This window comes from Dreissena polymorpha, chromosome 1 (genome assembly GCF_020536995.1).
Source record: "Dreissena polymorpha isolate Duluth1 chromosome 1, UMN_Dpol_1.0, whole genome shotgun sequence".
NCBI classification, from domain to species: domain Eukaryota; kingdom Metazoa; phylum Mollusca; class Bivalvia; order Myida; family Dreissenidae; genus Dreissena; species Dreissena polymorpha.
This window is the reverse complement of record NC_068355.1, coordinates 53,437,839-53,459,699: the sequence shown is the minus strand read 5'-3', so window position 1 is coordinate 53,459,699 and position 21,861 is coordinate 53,437,839. Positions and strand designations below refer to the sequence as shown.

General features: G+C 33.1%; 1 protein-coding gene across 5 annotated transcripts in view; it reads left to right on the top strand.

The window, feature by feature from the left end:
* The window catches only part of LOC127881110 (SCO-spondin-like), a 56,602-nt gene that overhangs the window by 22,852 nt on the left and 11,889 nt on the right, over positions 1-21,861 (top strand). For 2 of the 5 annotated variants that reach the window (XM_052428804.1, XM_052428811.1), the window contains exons 30-39: positions 1,256-1,423; positions 1,748-1,820; positions 2,445-2,542; positions 3,345-3,512; positions 16,287-16,457; positions 16,652-16,828; positions 17,390-17,560; positions 19,283-19,453; positions 19,872-20,042; positions 20,345-20,518. In XM_052428804.1, the coding sequence (XP_052284764.1) occupies positions 1,256-1,423; positions 1,748-1,820; positions 2,445-2,542; positions 3,345-3,512; positions 16,287-16,457; positions 16,652-16,828; positions 17,390-17,560; positions 19,283-19,453; positions 19,872-20,042; positions 20,345-20,518 (1,542 nt within the window). The remainder of the gene's footprint in view (positions 1-1,255; positions 1,424-1,747; positions 1,821-2,444; positions 2,543-3,344; positions 3,513-16,286; positions 16,458-16,651; positions 16,829-17,389; positions 17,561-19,282; positions 19,454-19,871; positions 20,043-20,344; positions 20,519-21,861) is intronic. The other 3 variants (XM_052428827.1, XM_052428818.1, XM_052428826.1) reach the window with 2 other exon arrangements.

Here is a 21,861-nt window from a genome sequence, read left to right as displayed (position 1 = left end):
TTTCAACATGACATAATTATCTAATCTACGTACAAGCGCGTTATTCGAATAGACATTTGAATGTACACGCACGTTTTGCTGTACACAGACATGTGAACGGGTTAAATGTGAGTATACATATGTATTGCAGTCACTGCGATAAGGCTAAATATGGTGATTGATGTTCTTAGAAAAGCAACCAAACAAAAAAAAACGCAGCATTGAAATTTTAAACACTTATATTCATTAAATTATCTTATAAAACATATACATGTATTTAAAATTAATGTAAGGGGCGTGAGTATTATAAGTTTTGTGTGACATTCTTAGTTTGTTAGCTGTCTTTTTAAATGTGTTTCCATAACTTTATTCTGCAGTTTGGTGAACATGTTATTATAACATGTACCGAATATTTGTTAGAAAAAAATATCTTCATTTTATGAAATGAGCCAGGTCATTTAAGTGGTGAAGGGATTGTATTGCAGTCGTGATAAAATTAGTTGAATTCAACCACACATTAAAAGATGTATTAAAAATAAAATGTATTATCTTTATTGTTTTCAGTGTTTTATCATCATGCTATATTAAATGTTATGTTACAAATTATTATGTGGCTTAAAACTTCAATAATGCATAGTCAACCATCTGAGGCTTTATATAAATATACTTAAAGGGGCCTTTTCACAGATTTTGGCATTTTTTTAACTTATTCATTAAATGCTTTATATCGATAAATGTAAACATTGGATCGTAAAAGCTCCAGTAAAAAATCAAGAATAAAATTAAAAAAAGGAAAAGAACATTGCCCGGACCAGGTTTCGAACCAGTGACCCCTGGAGTCCTGCCAGAGTCCTGAAGTAAAAACGCTTTAGCCTACTGAGCTATTCCGCCAAGTACACACACTTGACGTATTTTATACCTTATATAAGCAATCTTCGTAGTTTCACAAAATTTAACGACAAAAACAGAACTCTCAAAATTATTCAATCGTTTCGCGTTGCAACGCTTTATAATTTTTAGGTTTTAAAATCGTCAAAAGATGCATATAATGGCTATATTAGACAATGGTAAATGTTCAGTATTACTGTTTCCTCACAAATATCATAACTAAAACGAAAATTTGCGAATCTGAAACAACTTTTTTCAATTTTGTCAATTTACCAAAGCGTGAAAAGATCCCTTTAAGATATCCCAGTTAATAGACTTCAGTTTGATATGTCGGTATTTTAATCAAACAATATACATAAAAGTGTGTAACCGTTTGCTCGAAACATAGTAAACGGCGTGTGGTCGCAATGGAACGGCTGGGCGACGTGTTCCGTTTCTTGTGGTGGTGGAACAACGTCACGGGACCGAATCTGCACATACGAGGTGGGACCGCGCGGAGATAACTGTGCGGGTCCAACGGACGAGTCGAAGGCCTGTGAAGCAAATCCATGCCCAGGTATACAAATATATTTCCACAAAATGTCTCATATTTTACATGGTTTGTATTTAAAAAGATATAAATATTTTGTATTAGTTAATGTGTATTATATATATTTTGTATCGGTTATTATATTTTAAACGTGCACATATTTTAAACAACGTAGTATTATGATGATGTGACAGTTATTAGGCTTTTTTATTAAAGTTTTGAATTCGATCAAACCAATAACCATTAACCAGTCATGTTTGAAACATTAAAAATAAAATAAAATTGGTGATAGCATTGCACTTAATAAGAAGCTCATACAAATGCATCGGTAAATGAATTATGTTACCTAAGTTGACGGCCAATGGAGCCAGTGGTCGCAGTTTACGCCATGTGTAGAGACGTGTGGAAACGGAACTAAAACAAGGTTTGCTATTTTTACCGGCATACCATATTAAACATATTGGGCTGTTAACTCTCTCGTCTGGAACGTATTGCCAAATTTATGTTGCTGGATTTGATTTCGCTTGAGATTGTTCGTCATATGGATTATTTCAAACCTGACATGTTTCTTTGAAAAATTATTTGTAAAATACCTAAATTGCTCTTTCGCTTTGCATTTATTGATTTGTTGACAGGAATGTAGTTGTTATACAACATATTGCCGCGTATCTATTTGAAAATATATCACGCACAACAAAATGAAATATAACTCAAGAAAACTATAAACAGAAGGTTGTGCAGGTAAAAACGACGCAAACAATGACTCATGTAAAACAACTATAAAACTGACAGTTGGCGTGTGCGTATAAAAATACTATTTTTATTGCATACTTTTTATGAGATAATTATTGTAGTGATATTTTTCAATTGATAAATATAAATGATTCCTTGACGTACTTCCAAATAATTCTCTTATGATCTATGATGAAGGGCAATCTTCTGTGTTCAACTAGATAGCTTACAACACAACTTTATCGAATAAAAGACTAATGATAAATATTTACTTAAAGTGCTAACAAGAATACTATTCTTGAGTTTTCTCGTTTAGAAACAGAACATGTGAATACACCGCCGGTCATCCTCACGGTGCCGCATGTCCAGGACCGGATACAGACGCGGAGAGCTGTAACACGGCACCGTGTCCTGGTAAGTCGTTATGTCGTAAAATATATAATCGAATATATTAAAGCTATGTTTTCTAAATAAAGCTATGTTTTCTAAATAGTGTGGTTATTGTTTAATTGACTACATATTAAAATCTGTATTATTTGTATCGTATTAAAGATATAAAAAAAACGAAATTCAGGCAACGATCGACTATACCTCTAAAGAACTACGTTTAAGTTCTTAGAACACTGTTTATGCTATTATTTAAGGAAAGTTTACATACAAAAGCATGCATTAAAGAATGAAATTTATCACACGATATCAACATGCATAAAATAACAAACGCAAACTACAAACATTCAATGTCATAAAAACATACCAAATATAAAAAAGGCAAAGAACTGAAAACAGAATCGTATAGCCAGAGCGTGGTGGTAGGAATATTTATGCTTACTGACAATCGAAATCAATATAATCTGCGCTTTATATAAAGGACGAAGGGGGAATATGTGCTGTCAAATCGTACGCAAAATATGGCAGAATGAGTAATAACGCTCGTATTCCAGGATCTGCAAATCGTTCTTTTTGAAAAACTGTTGAATATGTATGGACTAATTATATTTAAGGATGTATACCTAATCATCAGATGCATAGCTGCTGTTTTCCGCCCTGGTCTTTCCAACGCAGAAATAGTACAAAACTTGAATAAGCATTTGATATAGTATTAACGAAACACAAAAATATTTGTCAATTTCTACGTAAGCTCGGATACGCTTGGCTTCAAAGATGAAATCCTCTAATGATGTTAATGCTTTCATAGAGGTGTTGATTTCCCTTGAAGTGGATGGTGTGTGGGTGCTGTGGAATGCCTGGACATCTTGTAACGTCACTTGCGGTGGAGGCAGCAGAAACCGTACCCGGGAGTGCAGGTACCCCATTCCTCAACATGGAGCCTACTGTGTTGGAAACGATTCAGAAACTGAGACGTGTAACACGAACCTTTGTCCAGGTTTGAATAATTTAACTTTTATCTTGCCATCAACTTGTTTATATTAGACTACACCAAGATGGATTAGTGCCGTCTCAAATAATTTAACGCTATTTGTGCATTTGTTTGAAACTAAAGTACAGTATGGACATTTGCTAATTTCTTGTTAAAACGCATACGGTATAAGCCGACAAATGGAAGCGGGTAATATCGACTTCGTACGAAACGTGTCGGTTTCGTCGGTATATTTACTGATATTGTCAAATGAAGGCAATCTCAAAAAGTGACATAATACATTATTTTATATTTGTAAATAAACGATTTACTAATACAAAACCTCTAAGTATCTATCATAACCTGTAAGTTATCTTTACATTCATGTATAAGTTATAAGTGTCAGTTAATTAACATTGCGTTTTCGCTTCGAGATTATAAGTATATATATTCGTTACTCCTATAAATATGAGGTCGATTTACATCGACCTCATATCGTTTAACGTTATTTTGCAATAGCATCGTTCCGACATGAATTCATGTCGGAAGCTTTAACGGCATCAAATTCATATAACAGCACAGAATAATCATGCAATAAATTATTAAACATAAAATATAAACATTATTTTACTAATTGTATTAGAAAATGTTTATACAAACTTACAAGTAATGATAGTCCAGACCTTAAAACACTACCACTGTTCAAATTCCATATTTTTGCCATATAGCACTGTGTAAATTGAAAGTTGCATAATGTTACCTCATTGGTCGGTTATAAATACATTGTTTCTCTATATATAGTATTCGATTTAGACGAAAATAATAATTTACGTGGAATGTCATATTAGTTTTCCATTAAAACTTTGATCTTGTCTTGTGTGTTTATGGACGTTATTAATTATGTTACACTTATTTTTGTATTTCATTAAGAATTAGAACGTGTAGCCCTTTTTGTTAACTGTTTTTAGCAAACGATTCGCGGCTTAATAAGACACGGAAAATAGTTCAAGCGACACTTTCATTCAAAGGTTTAATTTGAACAATATTAAATGAAACTTTTTTTGGTATTAATATATTTTATTGACATGTTAAATTCGATACTTGAAAAGGTGTTTAGTCTTTAAAAAGACGTCGCTGATATTGTTAATTTAAATAACTGTTAATATGCTTAATGTTGTATAAGAAATTGAATAGTTTCACTGAGTTGTATTCACGCCTAAAATCGTATTCAGATTCGAATATCAGCAGCTGTGCCAGCTGGGAAGCCCCGTTTTGGATTTAAAAACCGCAAGCGAAACAGCATACTTTTTTAAGTCTTGCACTTAGACTCCATGATCACAAGTATAGGTCCCTGCTGTGGCGTATGACACCATAGTGTTATTTAGTATTGGTCGGCACAGTATCTGATCATAACGAGATAATTTGTTTGTGCTGAACACAGGGGCAATGAAACCACAGATATATCACTAAACAAGATTATTGAGATATCTTTTATTGAACACCGCGATAAAAATGCTCATTACACGGATAAGAAACATGACAACATTCTCAGAATCATCACTGCTATATGTGTAATCACCTAACAATTCGTCTAAAAATAATTTATATATTTGAGTTGAAGACGATGTACTGTTGTATAAGTCTGAATAAACTATCTGTCTGCCTGTCTAATTCTAAGCCGTCATCGTCCCAGTGAAAAAAATCTGATTTTGAATAGTTGGACATGATGCCCTGATGTCAAAATACGAAATGACCCGCGTAACACCGACCGTGATTTTCAAGAATCTTTAATAAAGTGATAATTTAAGGTAAATAACATTTCATATAATTATACACAATTCCCTCTTTGATAATTAACAGCAAACGATGAATGTTTTTGACACCCATTTTATTTCAAGTATGCATGCAAAGCCGAATAAAATCGAGAGGGTCCGCTATATACGCTGTTTCATCATAAATTTAACACTCTCAGTGTTATAAACAAGAGCTGAAATCGTTAATTTATTCAGATTTATTTATAATAAGCTTTATTGATATGTTTCGTGAACAAAATACTACAATATATTCCATAAAAAAATATAATAATCATGGCAAAGGAAATTCAATGGCCGGTTTCTAAACAAAAGCATAATCGCCAAGAACGTAGCATCAGTTCAGTGCGTTAGGAACGCGCGCTACTTTCTTCCGCCTTTATTCCTTAATTTCTTTCGTTTTTAAACATTTTTTTTCTATCGTATACAGAATTCTATTCTCCCAAGCAAGATGTAATTTTTAAAACTGAACTCCAAATATAAACGCTACAAATTGGTATTAAGTACGAACATGTCAACCGTATGTCCCGTAATCGTTCATAGTTCACGGACGACACATAGTTACTAACAATGTTCAATCTCTTAAATTACCAGTGTGTAGCCTATCATTCGATATCTCGTCATGCGCATAATGCCAAGATGACGAATTTTGCATTAACTACCATTTTCTCGTGCCGCGCATGGGACAAGTCGGTCCCTCTCTATTTATGTATATTTCTCTGCATAATATAGGATAAAATATTCAACAACACCACATATCAGTTTCTAATCCAATTTAATGTCTAACATTCTTAATATTTTCAGTTATACAAATACGTTGTGATTGCTACATGATTGTCTTTTTCGATCCGTACGTCTCCAAGTCTAAACGCTAACTCACTATTTCCCTCTAACATCTGCCCCGTGAAACTCAGTTATGAATCCCATTGGTCAGTGTTCTATGCGTGTTTATTTCTCATTGGCTGAATTTCAACCTACTGGAGAAGTCACTGTTCAAGTATGCACACGTTAAACAGCATTGTGATACCAATAAATAATGCAAATACAGCCTAAGGCTTGTGTCAACAGCATTGTAACCCCTTTGTTGTTAAACATACACCAAATCCAAATATTTAATCTTTTGACCGTCATGCATAGTCGCTACTGATATACTTGTCAATATTTCGTACATAAAGAAAACCCAAATATTTCACCCAATTTTTCATCATTATTTGACACGTAAATCTAGATTCTAAAACTCCAAAACGGTATGACATTTTCAAAAGTTAAAGTTATAACTCGCCGGGCTGTCGAAATCAGAAGAACGCTACAAATTGGTATTAAGTACGAACATGTCAACCGTAAATCTAGATTCTAAAACTCTAAAACGGTATGATATTTGCAAAAGTTAAAGTTATAACTCGCCGGGCTGTCGAAATCAGAAGAAAAACTTAATATATATTTATATATCTGTTTACTACGTAACGTAAGCTTTCTAATGATATATAATTTGTCAAAATCGGCCGAGAAATGAAACTAAAATTCAACAAAAGACGTGAGTGGGTACATCAAAATGTATGACCTCGGCGCTTCGCTGTACGCTGATTGTACAAGATCGATAGCCACAACACGGTAAAACGCGCGGTGGTAAAACATAAAATGTGTATTTCTTGTGTTTATCTCGCTATAAATCCATTAATCACAACGGGAATATACTAAAACGTATATTTTTTGAAAGAGGAATTAATAAGCAACACGATAACGTATAAACCAATAAAATCGGATGAATAGTTTTTGCATTAGATTGAATTTACTACAGTAAGGGTCAAATACTCGATTCATCTCCTATCAATATACACTCCGTGATACAACTGGTAGTTTTAACACACACACACATATAGGTTTCATTAAATAAAGAGTACAGAAAGCTAAAAAGTGATGTGGTTTGTTGTACAACAACAATTGGTTATGTGTAACCTATTCAAAAAATAATTTCGTTCAAGATAATTCAATGTAATTCTATAAACGACAAACACACTTCGTGTGTTGTGTATGTTTATTTTTAAAAATGTACATAAGTGGTTTAAAAACACAATTTGTACACATTTAAGAGGTAATCGCTCACATTTATGTCTAATTAATGATAATTTTATGCATTAGCAAAGATTTAACGAGAAAAACTGAAGTTTAAGTTGAACTCAATTTGCTATAGGAAAACGATGGTAGCCGTTTAGACGTAAGCGGGGTAGCTTACGTCTAATTATTTGGACTAATATATTCGTATAAACGCAAACACGAATACAATGTATGTAATGACGCAACACAGCAACTTACCGACATACATCGTCGTGAAAGCATACTAGTCACACTTACGTGTTGACGTGGCATGAAATATGTTTTATTAATCTACTGTCAACAATGCAGTGTGTTCACGAACAACTTGAATGTTTTGTTTTGTCTCCGAAAATATATACTTGCAATACTTTTATCACAGTAGTCCAGCAGAAAAGTGGCATTTTTTCCCTTGACACGTCTATGAGATGTATAGTAAATCTTAAAGTGTTTTTTTTTGTGTTATGGGACATGTTTCTGATGAAGATTCCAAATAAAGCGAGGCTGGTATCATGGGCGGTTTTGAGAAATTAACATAACATGGCATCACAAATTGATGTTTTTTTCAGTCGGATTAGTTTTAATGTATAGATATGCATTATTGCATATCGTATAATTTCATTTTGATATTGTTATGCATAGTATGCATGAATAAAGAAGAGCAACTAGTGTTATATTAAACAAATGATAAAGTTGATGAAGCTGGCGTCCGAAATGACTGTCAGAAACAAGATGGTTGCTCAAACATGGCTTCTAAAACCAAGAGCATAACGCATTTCATACCATTGATGAAGAGTACAAATAGAACTAGTTGGTAATTATGTTTGTAATAAGTGTCTGATAAAATGAATTTCAATATCACATGTGTACATTATAGTATAATATGAACATATCAACCTCATCTTGACCATTGCAGACACAAAATTTCTTTCTGCACCGAACGTTCGTCAAATGTGTGATTTGATGTACTAGAAACGATTTAAAGTAAATAACATGTCAGTTGAAATACCATAATACGTATTTATCAACATGTGTCCTCATATTTAACGATCATGTCACCTTATTTAAATAATCTTATAAAGTAGTATGCAAACCAGTTTATCTCATAAAGTAAGTTGACTAGCATAAATTAATGTTCTAATATACACATTAATTCAGTTAACATATTTTGTCTTTCTTACAGACAAGTACATAATACAGTGCACTATAAGTCACAACCTCTTTTTTCTCATCGAAAAAGTAAGAAATGTAACAGGCTTGTTTTTTTCTGATCGTTTTTTCAGTCAAATATGTACATCTGAACCGAATGACAAAAATACAGTAATGGTAGTAGCCCCGCTTGGTTACATGATTACCAAAGTTTTGAACATGGGTTATCACTTGTGCATACTTTCAAGAACATAAGATGGAGCTGCTTAAGCGACACTTCATTCTGTTGTAAAGAGTAAAACGGTTATTGACACCTAGACTTTTCTCCCACCGTTATCAGATAGATTCCGATCTCTATGGACTGCATCTAATGTGCGTTTCCATTTAGACGCCAGTATGTGGGCACTTTTGACATTTTAGTAAATTGCAATCCGAGGTTGATAGGCAAACCCGACTTGTCTTCATTTGCTGCTCGAAGTTTTTTGTCTTAAAATATATATTTCCTCTGTATCATGCTTTCCATAGAATGCTGAGACAAACCAAGTGGATTACTTCACATCTTCCTTCATCCTAGCTGTCATATGGCCTAACAGTCTAATAGAGTTGCCTGCGTTTAACATATTAAAACCCCTATCTAATACCAAAATATTGATTATACACCCTTACATATTGCAGTGATAGCATACTGAACTCTTTTAACGGCCAACGTGTGTTTGGCTGCATGAGACTTAGTATTCTTTATCCATGCATAAAGCTTTCAGGTGTTGTTGGTTATAGGTTACAACAAGTTTAACATTTAATGGTTTTTATTACATTTGCCCTGTTAGTCTGTACAGAAATGAGACATTGTGTTGTATTGTTTACCTAAAATAGCTACAAATTTGTTGCTGAACGCCACGTATCGGTCAAACACTAACTAGACATCACATTGTTTTATCTTGTCTTATATAAAACTAAACGTTGCAAGTGTAGTCATGTATCTTTCCGTCAATGTGCGAGTGAATGACATACAGGAGATCCATATATAACTGAACATGTGATCTGGTTATCAATGTGCCGTTTAGAAACGTCTACTTGCAATTATTTCTTAATCGCTTGTTTTGTTTTTTCCTATTTTAAGTTCACATGTTCACTTAAGGTAGCGCACCCCTAATGGACACATATCCAAATATAATCTAATTAACTATTTTCTTAATCAGCATCATTTCACTGAACTACATGCAAATTTGTAGGTAGACTTTCCATGCTTTCTTTAAAAAAATACCGATTTTTTCATAACCGACCCCACGCTCGGCTTTTGTCCAGTTTATTTTCACCCCTGGGGTATATAAAACTTCCATTATTCATTCAAATTTCCAAAAATGGTCATGCAGTTGATATGTACAGATGCAGTAAAGGTGTTTAAAGTTTAAACAAGATGAAATAAGTATTTTTTTACAGACATTTTTTTTTTAAATTTTATCTATGGAAGAGCGCCATGAAATGTAAGTGATTTCAGCCAAGTAAAAATTGGGTCGGTAAAAAACAAAGTGTCATAAAATTCCAAATGGTATCATTTAAGTTATATTTTAAACTAAGTTTTTATAGAAACACTAAACACGGCAAAAATACCAAGAAATAGACAGATTTACCGTTTACTTTTTGAAATAAAAATAAAAATGCAACATTCATCATTCGTATTTTCAGCAGTAAATCACCCAATTAAGCCATAACGTTGTTTTAATTAAAAAAAAATTAAGGATGTGCATAAAAATTTCAATTATAATTACATGTTTAACAATATATGCCATATATCATCAAATTACGTTTGAAAAAAAGCGCAGCAAAAAGTATGCGATGTCGGCAGGATTCGAACCTGCGCGGGAAGTTCCCAAAAGATTTCTAGTCCATCACCATAACCACTCGGCTACGAAGACTTCATTTTTTTGTAAGATTAAATTAGATATCCATAAGTAAACAAGTAAAAATGCTCTTCGATCTTTAAAGAAATTGCGAAATCGTATTTTTCAGATGATATTTGGATCAACGTCAATATTTATTGTGAAAATGATCTATTCTAAAGGAATAACGTGAACATATATCAAAATTTGAAGTTTGAAAATATATATATATACTGTGAAACCATTTATTTTCGACAGCACAAAATTTCGTCATTTTTATAAAAATGACGATTTCGTCAGCACTTAAATTCGCCGATTTCTGATTTTGAATTTTAAAAAAATGCGTCAGTCAATATCCGATTTGTGTGTAATACATATTCGCGATCAATCGCAGTTGCGAAAATTCGTGGTACGAATGCGGGAACACACTTAAGAATCAGTGCAGGAGGTGGGGCCTGTTTGTCACATGCCAATTAACTAGTCTTTTGTTATCAAGGAACAGAAATGGACCCTCTTAATGTATGCCATTCACACGTTCATTGTTATGATTAGCGGACAAGTGGGATCGAATAACCGTTAACGAGTGTTTGTAACAACGAAGACAATTACCAATTATAGTCTTATTCTATTATTATAATTGCCATACTGATAATAATCGTATGGGTATGTGTTCTAGTTGGTATGATTTTTATTAAAATGCTGTCAATACCGTTTTAAAACTGTTTGTGTTATACGAAAGAGGTTCCAGTTTGTTAAGTGTTTTTTTTTCATATAAAAAGCTTTTTTATTCTGATATCAACATTAAAATTATAAATTCTATGTGTGTGTTCGTCTTAAAAAGTAAACTACCGGTATAAAAATCAATAATGTCGATAATTTAAAAATAAATAAATTGATACATATAAAATGGTAATAAGTGTGGTTAAACGCAAACAATCAAACAACAAACAGCAATTAAAATATTCTTTATTTATTTAACATAACATAACATAACATAACATTTATTAGGCATAAAACAGCATATTGCAAATTTATAGCCTATACAGGTATGTGTTTGTGAGAAAGCAAAGACATGGTACATGTATTTGAGAAGTACAACACAAAACGATGAATACGAATAGTTAGGTAAAACAAAAGAGAAAAAAAAAGACATGTCAAAATAATTCAAAGAATAGAATCAATAATAATACAATGATAATTGCTTTATCCAAATATATAAACATTAGGCAAATGGAAACAATAATCATAGTTAATACGGTTAACTTATTATTACATCTGTTCTAATAAACATACTAAATTGAAGGCATATATTTTATATTACGTTACATTTGACCTTAGTTTTTGGGCAAAATAAACATATTTTGATAGGTTATTTAATACCTTTGTTGATTTTGATGACATTAGAATTTCGAATTTGTTCAATGTTGGCCAATGACGAAAGTACGGTTTTAGGTATTGTTGTCTAATTCCGTTATATAGGGGGCATACTAATAAAAAGTGGAATTCGCTTTCTATAGCATTCATATTACAGTAAATACACTTCCTATTTTCTTTTGGTATGTTTTCATGACGACCTTTTTCTATCGCTAGATTATGTGCAGAGATTCTGAATTGTGTAAGTGATATTCTAAATTTATTGTTATTAATACATTTTAAATATTTTTCCGTTTCAAAGTCATATTTGAAATATCGGTATGCAGCCAGTCTATTTGAGTTATTTATATTTGTGAACCAAGTCTGTTTATATATATCCAAAATTCGGTTTGTTATTATTTTTAGGTCGTACTCGTTTGGGATATGCGTATTTTGTTGTATCCATATAGAAGCTAATCCTATGTGTTCGAGAAGTTCTTTAATCTGATAAGCCCAGTTCCTACCGGCATATGTATTATTACTTTCAGCATCGCTCTTAAGCAAATTATAAATAGATTTTGTCAGTAGGTTGTTGTTCGGATCAATGATTTTTAACCAGTATTTAACTAATGTCAATTGTCGTTTTACATACATTGGGTGTCTACCTAATTCCCCGTAAAGTCCGTCTAGATTTGTGGATTTTCTGACTTTCAGTATCTTACGTAAGAATTTACAATGTATGCGTTCGATATCTTTTCCTTCATGGAAGCCCCATGTTTCGGCCGCGTAATTTAATTTGGACCCAACTAGACTGTCAAACAGTCTACATTTTTCGTCTATGTTTAATTCAAGTTGATTAAATACTGTAAACAAATTGTGTAATGCGAATTGTGAATGTTGAGCGATATGTTTTTGCGTACGGTTCCAGTCTCCGTTTTTGTAAAGATTTACCCCCAGATATTTAAATGAATCGACAATATCTAATATTGTGTTATTTAATGAAAAATTATATCGTGTATGTCTTCCTTTTTCAAAAATCATTATTTTGGTCTTTTTTGTATTAACTGTTAATTTCCACTCGCTGCAGTAATTTTCTAAATCTTTAAGTAGCGATTGTAGTGCGTTAGGCGTTATTTGTGATAAATTCGCATGTTGATCACACATCGTCATCTTTCCATTTGGTTTATTGTCTTTCATCGGCATTCGCTGCGTGATGACTAATATGCAACACCCCTGAAAAACACAATGCACCTAATGGGTAATAAAGTTATAAACAATTAGCGCTAATGCATAACCATTCTACATAAACGAAGTCAATGCATTCGATACAGCTGTACTGCACACGCGTTTTAAAGAAGTGTAACGTGTCAGTTAAATACCTTGTGTAATCTACATCCCTTTGTGTCAAAACCGGATTAATCTTGATTACGAAACAGCAGTGAATGTGTGCATGGATTATGTTGGAATTTAATGCCTCATGTTTACGGTAAAGTATTAAAATATTGTTCAACTTAGTGTTTGTTTTTGTTCAAACATAGAGCATGATTGTTCGTTAGGATCTTAAATTCGCCGATCGGTCGACTGACGAAATTTATGAAAATTAATGCCTGACGATTAATAATGGTTTCACAGTATATCTCGGAAATAACCGATCATAGAAGATCGGCAATGATCGTAAAATAAATCGCGGGAAATCATTAGGGGTGCGCTACTGTAACATAGCAATATGCACTCTAACCAATTAATGGTTTATAAAACGGTTAATTAGAGCTCCTCTAGTAAGTCAATCACTCTTGAATAAATCAGATTGATGTCACACGCTTTGGTGTTTGCATCCTTTAAATGCTTTTTAGACACAACCTGGAATTTAAATGTTGACCAGTAAACATTGTCTGGCAATGAGTTTATACCTCTCAGATCTTCTTCCATCCTGATACAAAAAGGAAAGCTCAAACTCTAAACCTTGAGAGTGTCAGTTTAAAATGCTGCACCTATAATCCCATGTTTACCATTGCCATATCTCATAAAAGTAGTTTCTACGAAACTGTAGATCCATATTGCATTCCATACCCCCGGCACATGTCCTATGACATGGTCATCCTAAACGACATTGTCTTAAACACTTTTTGACACTTTTCAATCGGCATTTTGCCTTTGATAATATAGACCGTATGTCGCCTTGTTTGGGTGTGCAGCATCAATGGAGAAGTAGGGTCGCATGAGCTTAACCGATGCCTAGTGCAGTGGTAAATCAACTTATCTTTCTGCTTGGATATCCATCATTATAAGGAATACTGTCTTAATGAAACATATTACCCACAATTTAGTGGTATGACTGGTAGATGCTATGGTGTTAAGATACATGTCTAGATCATCAAATGTTTGAACATTATTTTAAGTACACTCCTGGCGAAACAATGCCTCTGTTACTTTTCGTGAAGCCCGCATATTACATGGATAGTTCTTCCCATTTCGAATTTATGGTCGCCAACTTATGTTTGTTCTTCACTCTACATTTGCTGATTGAGCTAAAGAAACAATCATCAAAATTACTCTTCTTTCAAACTTTCGTCGAAAATAGTAATATTGAAATGAACAACAAGGGAAGTAACAAATCTTTATATTAATCAAAGATAATAACATTGTGTAAACCTTTTTTATTATTATATTCTGAAAGTAACTATGAATTACAATTACATTAATTGTATTGTCCATTCTTACCCGATGTTAATCAAGTTATAATGTAAATCAGTTTTGCTTAACAAATATGTTGATTGGTGCTTGCATCTGACGTTAAATCTATTATTGACATGAGTATGTGATATATGTCGTCTTAGTTTCCCTGCCTTTAATCTCTTTATGAATAGATAAAAAAATACCTTTAAGGAATTATGTGGATAATATTTTATGAACTATATACACAATGCCGTTCAAACGATTATTCCAGTTTGTATATCATCAACTCAGATCAAATGAAGTGAAATTGAATGTTAACTATTATTTGCATAAGCGACCATATTGGCAGTCATTTTGGGTGTAATATCTGGAATTTTATTTCGATGAATTCTTTAAAAAAAAAAGTAAACATATTCACATCATGTTATTTTAGATTGAACAAATGCAACATGGATAAAGGCATATTTATATAAACACATAGGTCAAAGTTCAGAAACGGCGGCTATCTTGGACGTCATGTTTGATTTATTTAAACCCTCAATTATGCTAGCCCGGCATCATGCAGATTCTTGATTTGGAATATGTTTCAAACCAAACATATATTGAACATTTACTATACACCAAAAATACTGGTCTATTTAATATTTTTCCGAACTATCACATTAAGAACGTGTAAACAATTAATTTGCATGCGAAAATATATATTGTTTATGTGTTCAATAACAACGTTTGCTTATGGATAGTGTTACATACCATCAATAAGAAATAACACAAACCATAATTGTATTAAATGAGATATGATCAAGAGAGAGTGCTGCTCGAGGAGACATAGTTGTTAAATATATCAAGCTTAACGTTATTTTGTAGCGTTATATATACCAAAAGCAATATTTGACGGACTACTTTCCAAAATTTTCCAGATCCTACCTCTGTATTCTTGAGGTGCATATTATTTTAAATGACAGTGCAAGTACATACTTGTTTGGTATTGTATGTATATATGTATGGAAATTATTTTGTTAAGCTAAAAACATATACTTTTATTCGCATGTTCACAACTGAATTTGAAGTATGGGCACACATATGTATCTTGGATGCTTTGCCATTATTTCACAAAGGGCTTCTGTATATTTTATAAAATATGCTATATATTTTTTGTGTAAATATATTTTTATAATTAAACTTATGCTTATAGATGCCACTGGTCAAAAGTATAAAATATGTTATTAAATATGAATACACATATGCAAATCATTTGTTGCTTTTCTAAAATGAGTCGGCTTTTTCATATTTTGTATCAAGGATGTTGCATTAAACAAAATGTCAATAACTTTGTATAAAATGGTAAAAGATGTTTATGTTTTTGGCAACAATTTCCTATTGATAGCATATTATGTTGAGAACTAATAATAGAGCAAACGATGTAATACTAGAATCTCTTGTCCGCATCCACAACGTTCATAATTGAAAACATCTTTGAACATAAAATATAAAAACTGGAATCACCGCCTTAAACACACAATTGATAACCATTAGTCTGATACAGCTTGAAACTCGATTACATCGAAAGCCATAGGCGAATTGAGGGATTCTTTAAACCGTTTCCTGGATATAATCAGTACTATGTTTTAAGAAAGAATCTTGAGAAGTCACTCTCTGTTGGATTTAGCCCGGTACCCAAAACCATAGTTGGCAGACTAGGGTCGCACATGTTACCTACGTTACAAATAAATTGATTCGTAATACGATTGCCTTTATAATGTTTCAATCAGAGCAGGTTTAAGATGGATGAAGTGCTTGTGCTATAAATGTTTGCGATATTTATTCAATTAACGTTTAAGTAAATGGCCATTGGAGTGCGTGGGATTCCTGGGGGTCATGTACGGTGACCTGTGACATCGGAAAACACTTCAGGAACAGAACTTGTGTGTACGACCCTGTGGCGCCTAAGGGTGCAAGATGTCCAGGAGATGACCACGAATCGGACTTCTGTTCACCATCATACTGCCCACGTAAGAAACGACTCATTTGTTGTCTATGTTGTGTATGTATATTTTGTTTTTAAAATTATTTTTTTTGATCGTCTTTCAACGGCAACCTATTGCACTATTTATCTTGCATAATATTCTGTATATTCCTTCAAAAATGCTCAGTTACTGTCTTCAAACATATCTTGTGATATATTGAGCTGACTGATTTGTTGAAGGTGATGGAATATGGACTTCCTGGAATGAATGGAGTGTATGTTCTACCACTTGTGGTACTGGTTCTATAACGAGGAGAAGGAAATGTGTAAATCCTGTTCCTGCTGCACCATTCGGCAAAGATTGCGAAGGACTAGTAAATGAAACAAAAGCTTGCACCAATACTACAGATTGTGCAGGTGATGTTTGATTAGTATTTCCGTACATTAAATTTTAAGTAATAAGTAACATTGATGAATATATGTGCGATCTAGCAATGCGAGCAACTTACCAGGGTACGTGTTTTTTAAATATACACAAAGTCAAACTTCAGTTGAACCAGACAAATCTTTATAAAACACGCGGAACATTATTTATGGCAAACAACAAACTGCCAAACAGTGAGACACAAACAAAAGACAAGACATCAAGGGAAATCAAAAACACACATCAAAACATTGGATTAAGACATCGGTATTGTTAGTTTAGGGATGTAAACTGGTTTGACAAAGCTCTAAAATTCACCACTTGTCTTTTATGCAAAAACAAAACAGAACAAACGTAACATTAAATTCCTGCTGGATGCAAGTTTGTTTTGTTTTAGTAAGGTATAACATATGTTTGTGATATTGTAATACTTTTGTTCTTTTCTCTTTACATTTGCACTTAAAGGCTACTGGGACATACAATAAAGTGGTCAATAATTAAACTTAATTAAACTTAATTTGAATTAAAATAATTCACAATTGTTAATATTTCAGTTGATGGTAACTGGAGTGAATGGACCTCTTGGAGCACGTGCAGCGTTACCTGTGGCAATGGAGACCAGTCTAGAAACCGCACGTGTCTGTTTGAGCAGGGGAAGCCAAGAGGTCACGACTGTGTAGGGCATGGCTTGCAGAACGGCTCCTGTACGAGAGGCAACTGTCCAGGTATTGTTCAGTAAAATAGCTATGATAAAACATGCATGCAAAAGCTGTATTAGACTTAATCATATCTATTGGAGAGATTCAAGACTTAAAAAACGCCGCTGTTTTTAAGTTCAAACTCTTTTAGTGTAATGCTATTTTTGATATTATTCGCCAAGATGAATATTTCGAAATTATTACATGGCTAAAGCATAAGAAAGCAGAAAGTTGAATACACCGCATGATTAGTATCAAGAAATATTCGGTCTATATTTTTTTAATTTGTATCTGTATGTTTTCGATGAAAGATTATCGATTGTTTCTATTTTATGATTTTCATTGGCATCACCTTGTACCCACCCAGTGCATTAAATGTGGAACACTATTTTTGAAAGCTTAAATTTATGATGTACTGTATGGTACATCGGTATTGTCACTTACGTGGAATAAAAACCATGTTAACACATTCATTTGTACACATGTATATTCATATTACTGAATGAAAATTGCCGACAGACTTGGGTGATGTCTGGTGGAATGAGTGACAGATGCAGTAACATGAAGGCTAATCTCTTATTATTTTAAAACAGATGAAGCATTGTTTTATTTTGATTTTCCCCCTGAAATTTACGGTGTTTGACATATATATGGTAAGCACCTTATCATTAACTTCATTGTGTGAACCTAAAGAACAAACTTTATTCATTGAAACGGGTTTTCGATGTTGTTGCTGTAGCTTTATATTCAATCCATATAGTACATGCGTAAATATTTAAAAAGAAAGTGTTGATCTCACGGAAACATCAATGTAAAAATTGCTATTTATATTATTTAAATCAAACAAATAAGCTGTTAATCGAAATAAACAGTTGTATAAACAAACTTCTTTAAAAAAAAGAGCTTTTGCGAACGTTTGTTTTGAATGACCAGCTCCTTTTTTCGTTGAGTGATACATCTAAAACCCCGACAACCTGATGCGAGAATCATATAGAAATTGGTATGTCCTTTAATTCGTCTATCTTGGTTTTGGGTTACGGATTTATAAAAAGATACATGTTCGTCTAACACAAAGACGTGTTACTGCAACTGTTTGATAGGTACACTGTTGTTGCTTATTACCGTTTGATAAATAACTTGACTTAAATAGTTCAATTTGGCTTAGCACTATTTCACCTTTTAGTCTAAGAGCATGCACGTTTGAAAAAAACACCTGTTTATTGGCATAATTGTAGTTATTTGAAAAACTGTTAATTCAGATTAAAGAAAAACCAATAGTGCCTTCAAATGATGGGTTATTGTAACTGTATCTTCACATATGTACCTGAGCTAGATATGAACTTGTTCTTACAACGTACATAAATGACGGATTATGGCGATTTCAAAAAGCACTTTTGGTACATGTTGTTCATACTAAGGTTCTTCTCAAACTCGCATAACAACTATCAACTTTTTCTTGACTTACACAAAATCTTAGAAACGGTTAATACATCACAAACCAGAAGTGTTTATTATACATATTTCAAAGTGCAGATTGTTTAAATTAATAATGTAATTTTGTTCATATTTTGTATTTTGGTATTAACACACATGTTATGTTATGTATTTTAAGTTACTTTTGAGACTTGTTTATAACTTATTTTTACACGATGTAATTCTAGGCAGGTATATATATATAGATATCGTTATACTTGTGTTTGTAAAATAGTCAAATCAATAAATCTGTTCAATTGTTTCTGTCGGGTTTAGTGGATGGCTCATGGAGTGCATGGGCAGCATGGACTATATGTGACGTCACATGTGGTGGTGGAACGCACAACAGGTCACGCGACTGTTATTTCCCTCAAAGTGTTCCAAAAGGACAGGATTGCCAAGGCGACTCTTCTGAGTTTACAACGTGTCGCAATGAATCTTGTCCAGGTAATAATTGTTTGTTCTAGAGTTTATGGGACGTAAACGTATTAATTGAAAACACCTAATAAAGTAGTAATATGGATGCTAAGTTGAAAGTGTCTCTGAAGAAAACATTGTTGCGACATAAATGATGCTCGAAACTAATATTAATGAGAGTGCAGTTTTGACTTTTTTATATTTCAATTAGTGTTTCGTTTGTTAAATGATCCGCCGTCAATACAAAATTAGGCAATGTAGTACACTCGGTAGCTCATTTTATATAGACTGAATATTGAAAACAATTTTAAATAAAAGTATGGTAGCAGTAAACTTATGTCTAAGTCGCTTATGACAACACTGTTCACATAATACAGAAATGACAATGAACAATTATGACGCTGATATCTATGTGCTGTGACGGTTATAACCAGTCAGCATGTTGCAGTCGACGGTGTTCTTGGACAATGGAGCTCTTGGACAATGTGTTCTAAGACATGCGGCGGAGGCACCCAGTCACGTTACAGGAACTGCACGTACCCGGACGATAGGCCACATGGACAGTCATGCATCGAGCAACTAAGTGAATCACCTGCGTGTAACCCGCAAGTTTGCACTGGTGCGTTTTGATAACATTGTCTGGTGTTAGACATTTCAATAGTTGGTAGCAATACGATATGTTTTTACTGGTGTCTTTATCGACTTCAAAGTGCGCCATAAATTCCAAGCATTAAAGTAGAATTGAATTTGTGTTAATATCACCTGGATGATAATATGTGAGTCAGTATGTCTATATAATCATCATCCCGATTATGACGCAAAGTATTCAATTTTGGTGATGTCGATAGTTTTTTATGATGTTGCTTTTGCTAATGTAAATGACATTTCCATTATTTTCATGAAAATTATTAACTTTTTCAGTTGACGGCTTATGGTCTCTTTGGTCGCCATGGATGGCGTGCGACGTGACGTGTGGCAATGGTACCCAGTCTCGATCCAGAAACTGCACTTACCCACCAGACGCCATGAAGGGCAAGGATTGTGTCGGAGGAAGTGGCAATGAAACGAAGCCGTGCTCAACCGCGATATGCACCGGTAAGTTATTTTACATAGACGCGTGTACAAATGCTAAAGTTCAACATATATTTTTTTGCATGTACAGCATTCAATGCTTCTTAAAAAATGTGTTCACTTAAAACCACAATTCATAACATTTTGATCATCTTGGTGTACTTATGCATACAATAAACTGTACACTTTTTATTTGCTATCAAATGTGTACTTTAACGGATGACAAGTAGCAATAATTTACTTCAAAACAATCCTTTATTCTACTTAAGCTTAATAAGAATTTCAGTTTGATTTACATCCTATTCTATGAATTAGCGAATGTACAAATAAGTTACTGTTTATTTCCATAATAATAAGTACAAAGTAATAGTTAGATTCTCTTATCGTTCTGAATGAGATCACAATTAAAGCATAATAAACCAGCATAACATCTGTAGTTTTGTTGAAAAAAAAACACAACACGCATTTAACTGTAAATGATAAAAATAAAACCCATTCAATAAAAACACTATAGCAATGTAGCAAAGTAAGCTAACACTCACACACAATCAGTAATAACGATAATGCAATTTGCCTCTTGCCTACTCAATTGTATAATGATGCACAAGGTGATCAATGGTTTTAAATTAATGAAAATGAATTAAACAAAAAGTATCGAATGTAATTGTACATGTAAATAACATTGATGTAAAACAAATGCCTATACACGATTCATAAAGTATGACGCAATGAATGGAATAGAATTATAATTGCCGTTTGTATTTGGGTCCAATCGTTTTAAAGACCTCTATTCAGAATGTCAAGTTGCTGAAACCTTACTCTCGCAAATCAGACATGTAAACTACCCAATCGATTATATTAAGACACTTACAGACAAGTAAGAACAAAACCATGTAAACTCCAATACCTTTGATTTGTAAACTACAACAGTGATTGGTGACTGCCGATTTGTAAATTTACATTGATTTGAAAAATGCTTGTTATGATTTATGAAATACTCGCAAATAACCGATACAACAAATGACAGTCGACGTTAACTTTTTCTTTATGTTCAAAACATGACACGCAAAGAAGCTCGGAGGTCAAACCTAACTATTTGTTTTCAAAACACAAAAAGAAGATACGCATACTCAGTACTCGGATCCAGGAATGTTTTTTGAGTTTGTTGAACACAAATATGCAGTTGGTGAAGTGCATTTGTATTTCAATAAAACCGAATAATGTCAAACTCAATGTATAAAAAACATAAACGGCAGATTATGTAAAGAAAACAACATGCATACTTAAACTCTGTTTGAAATTATTTCTGTCTTAAGTTCTGCAAATAGCAAAATATTCCAACTAGCATATTCCTATCACAGTCATTC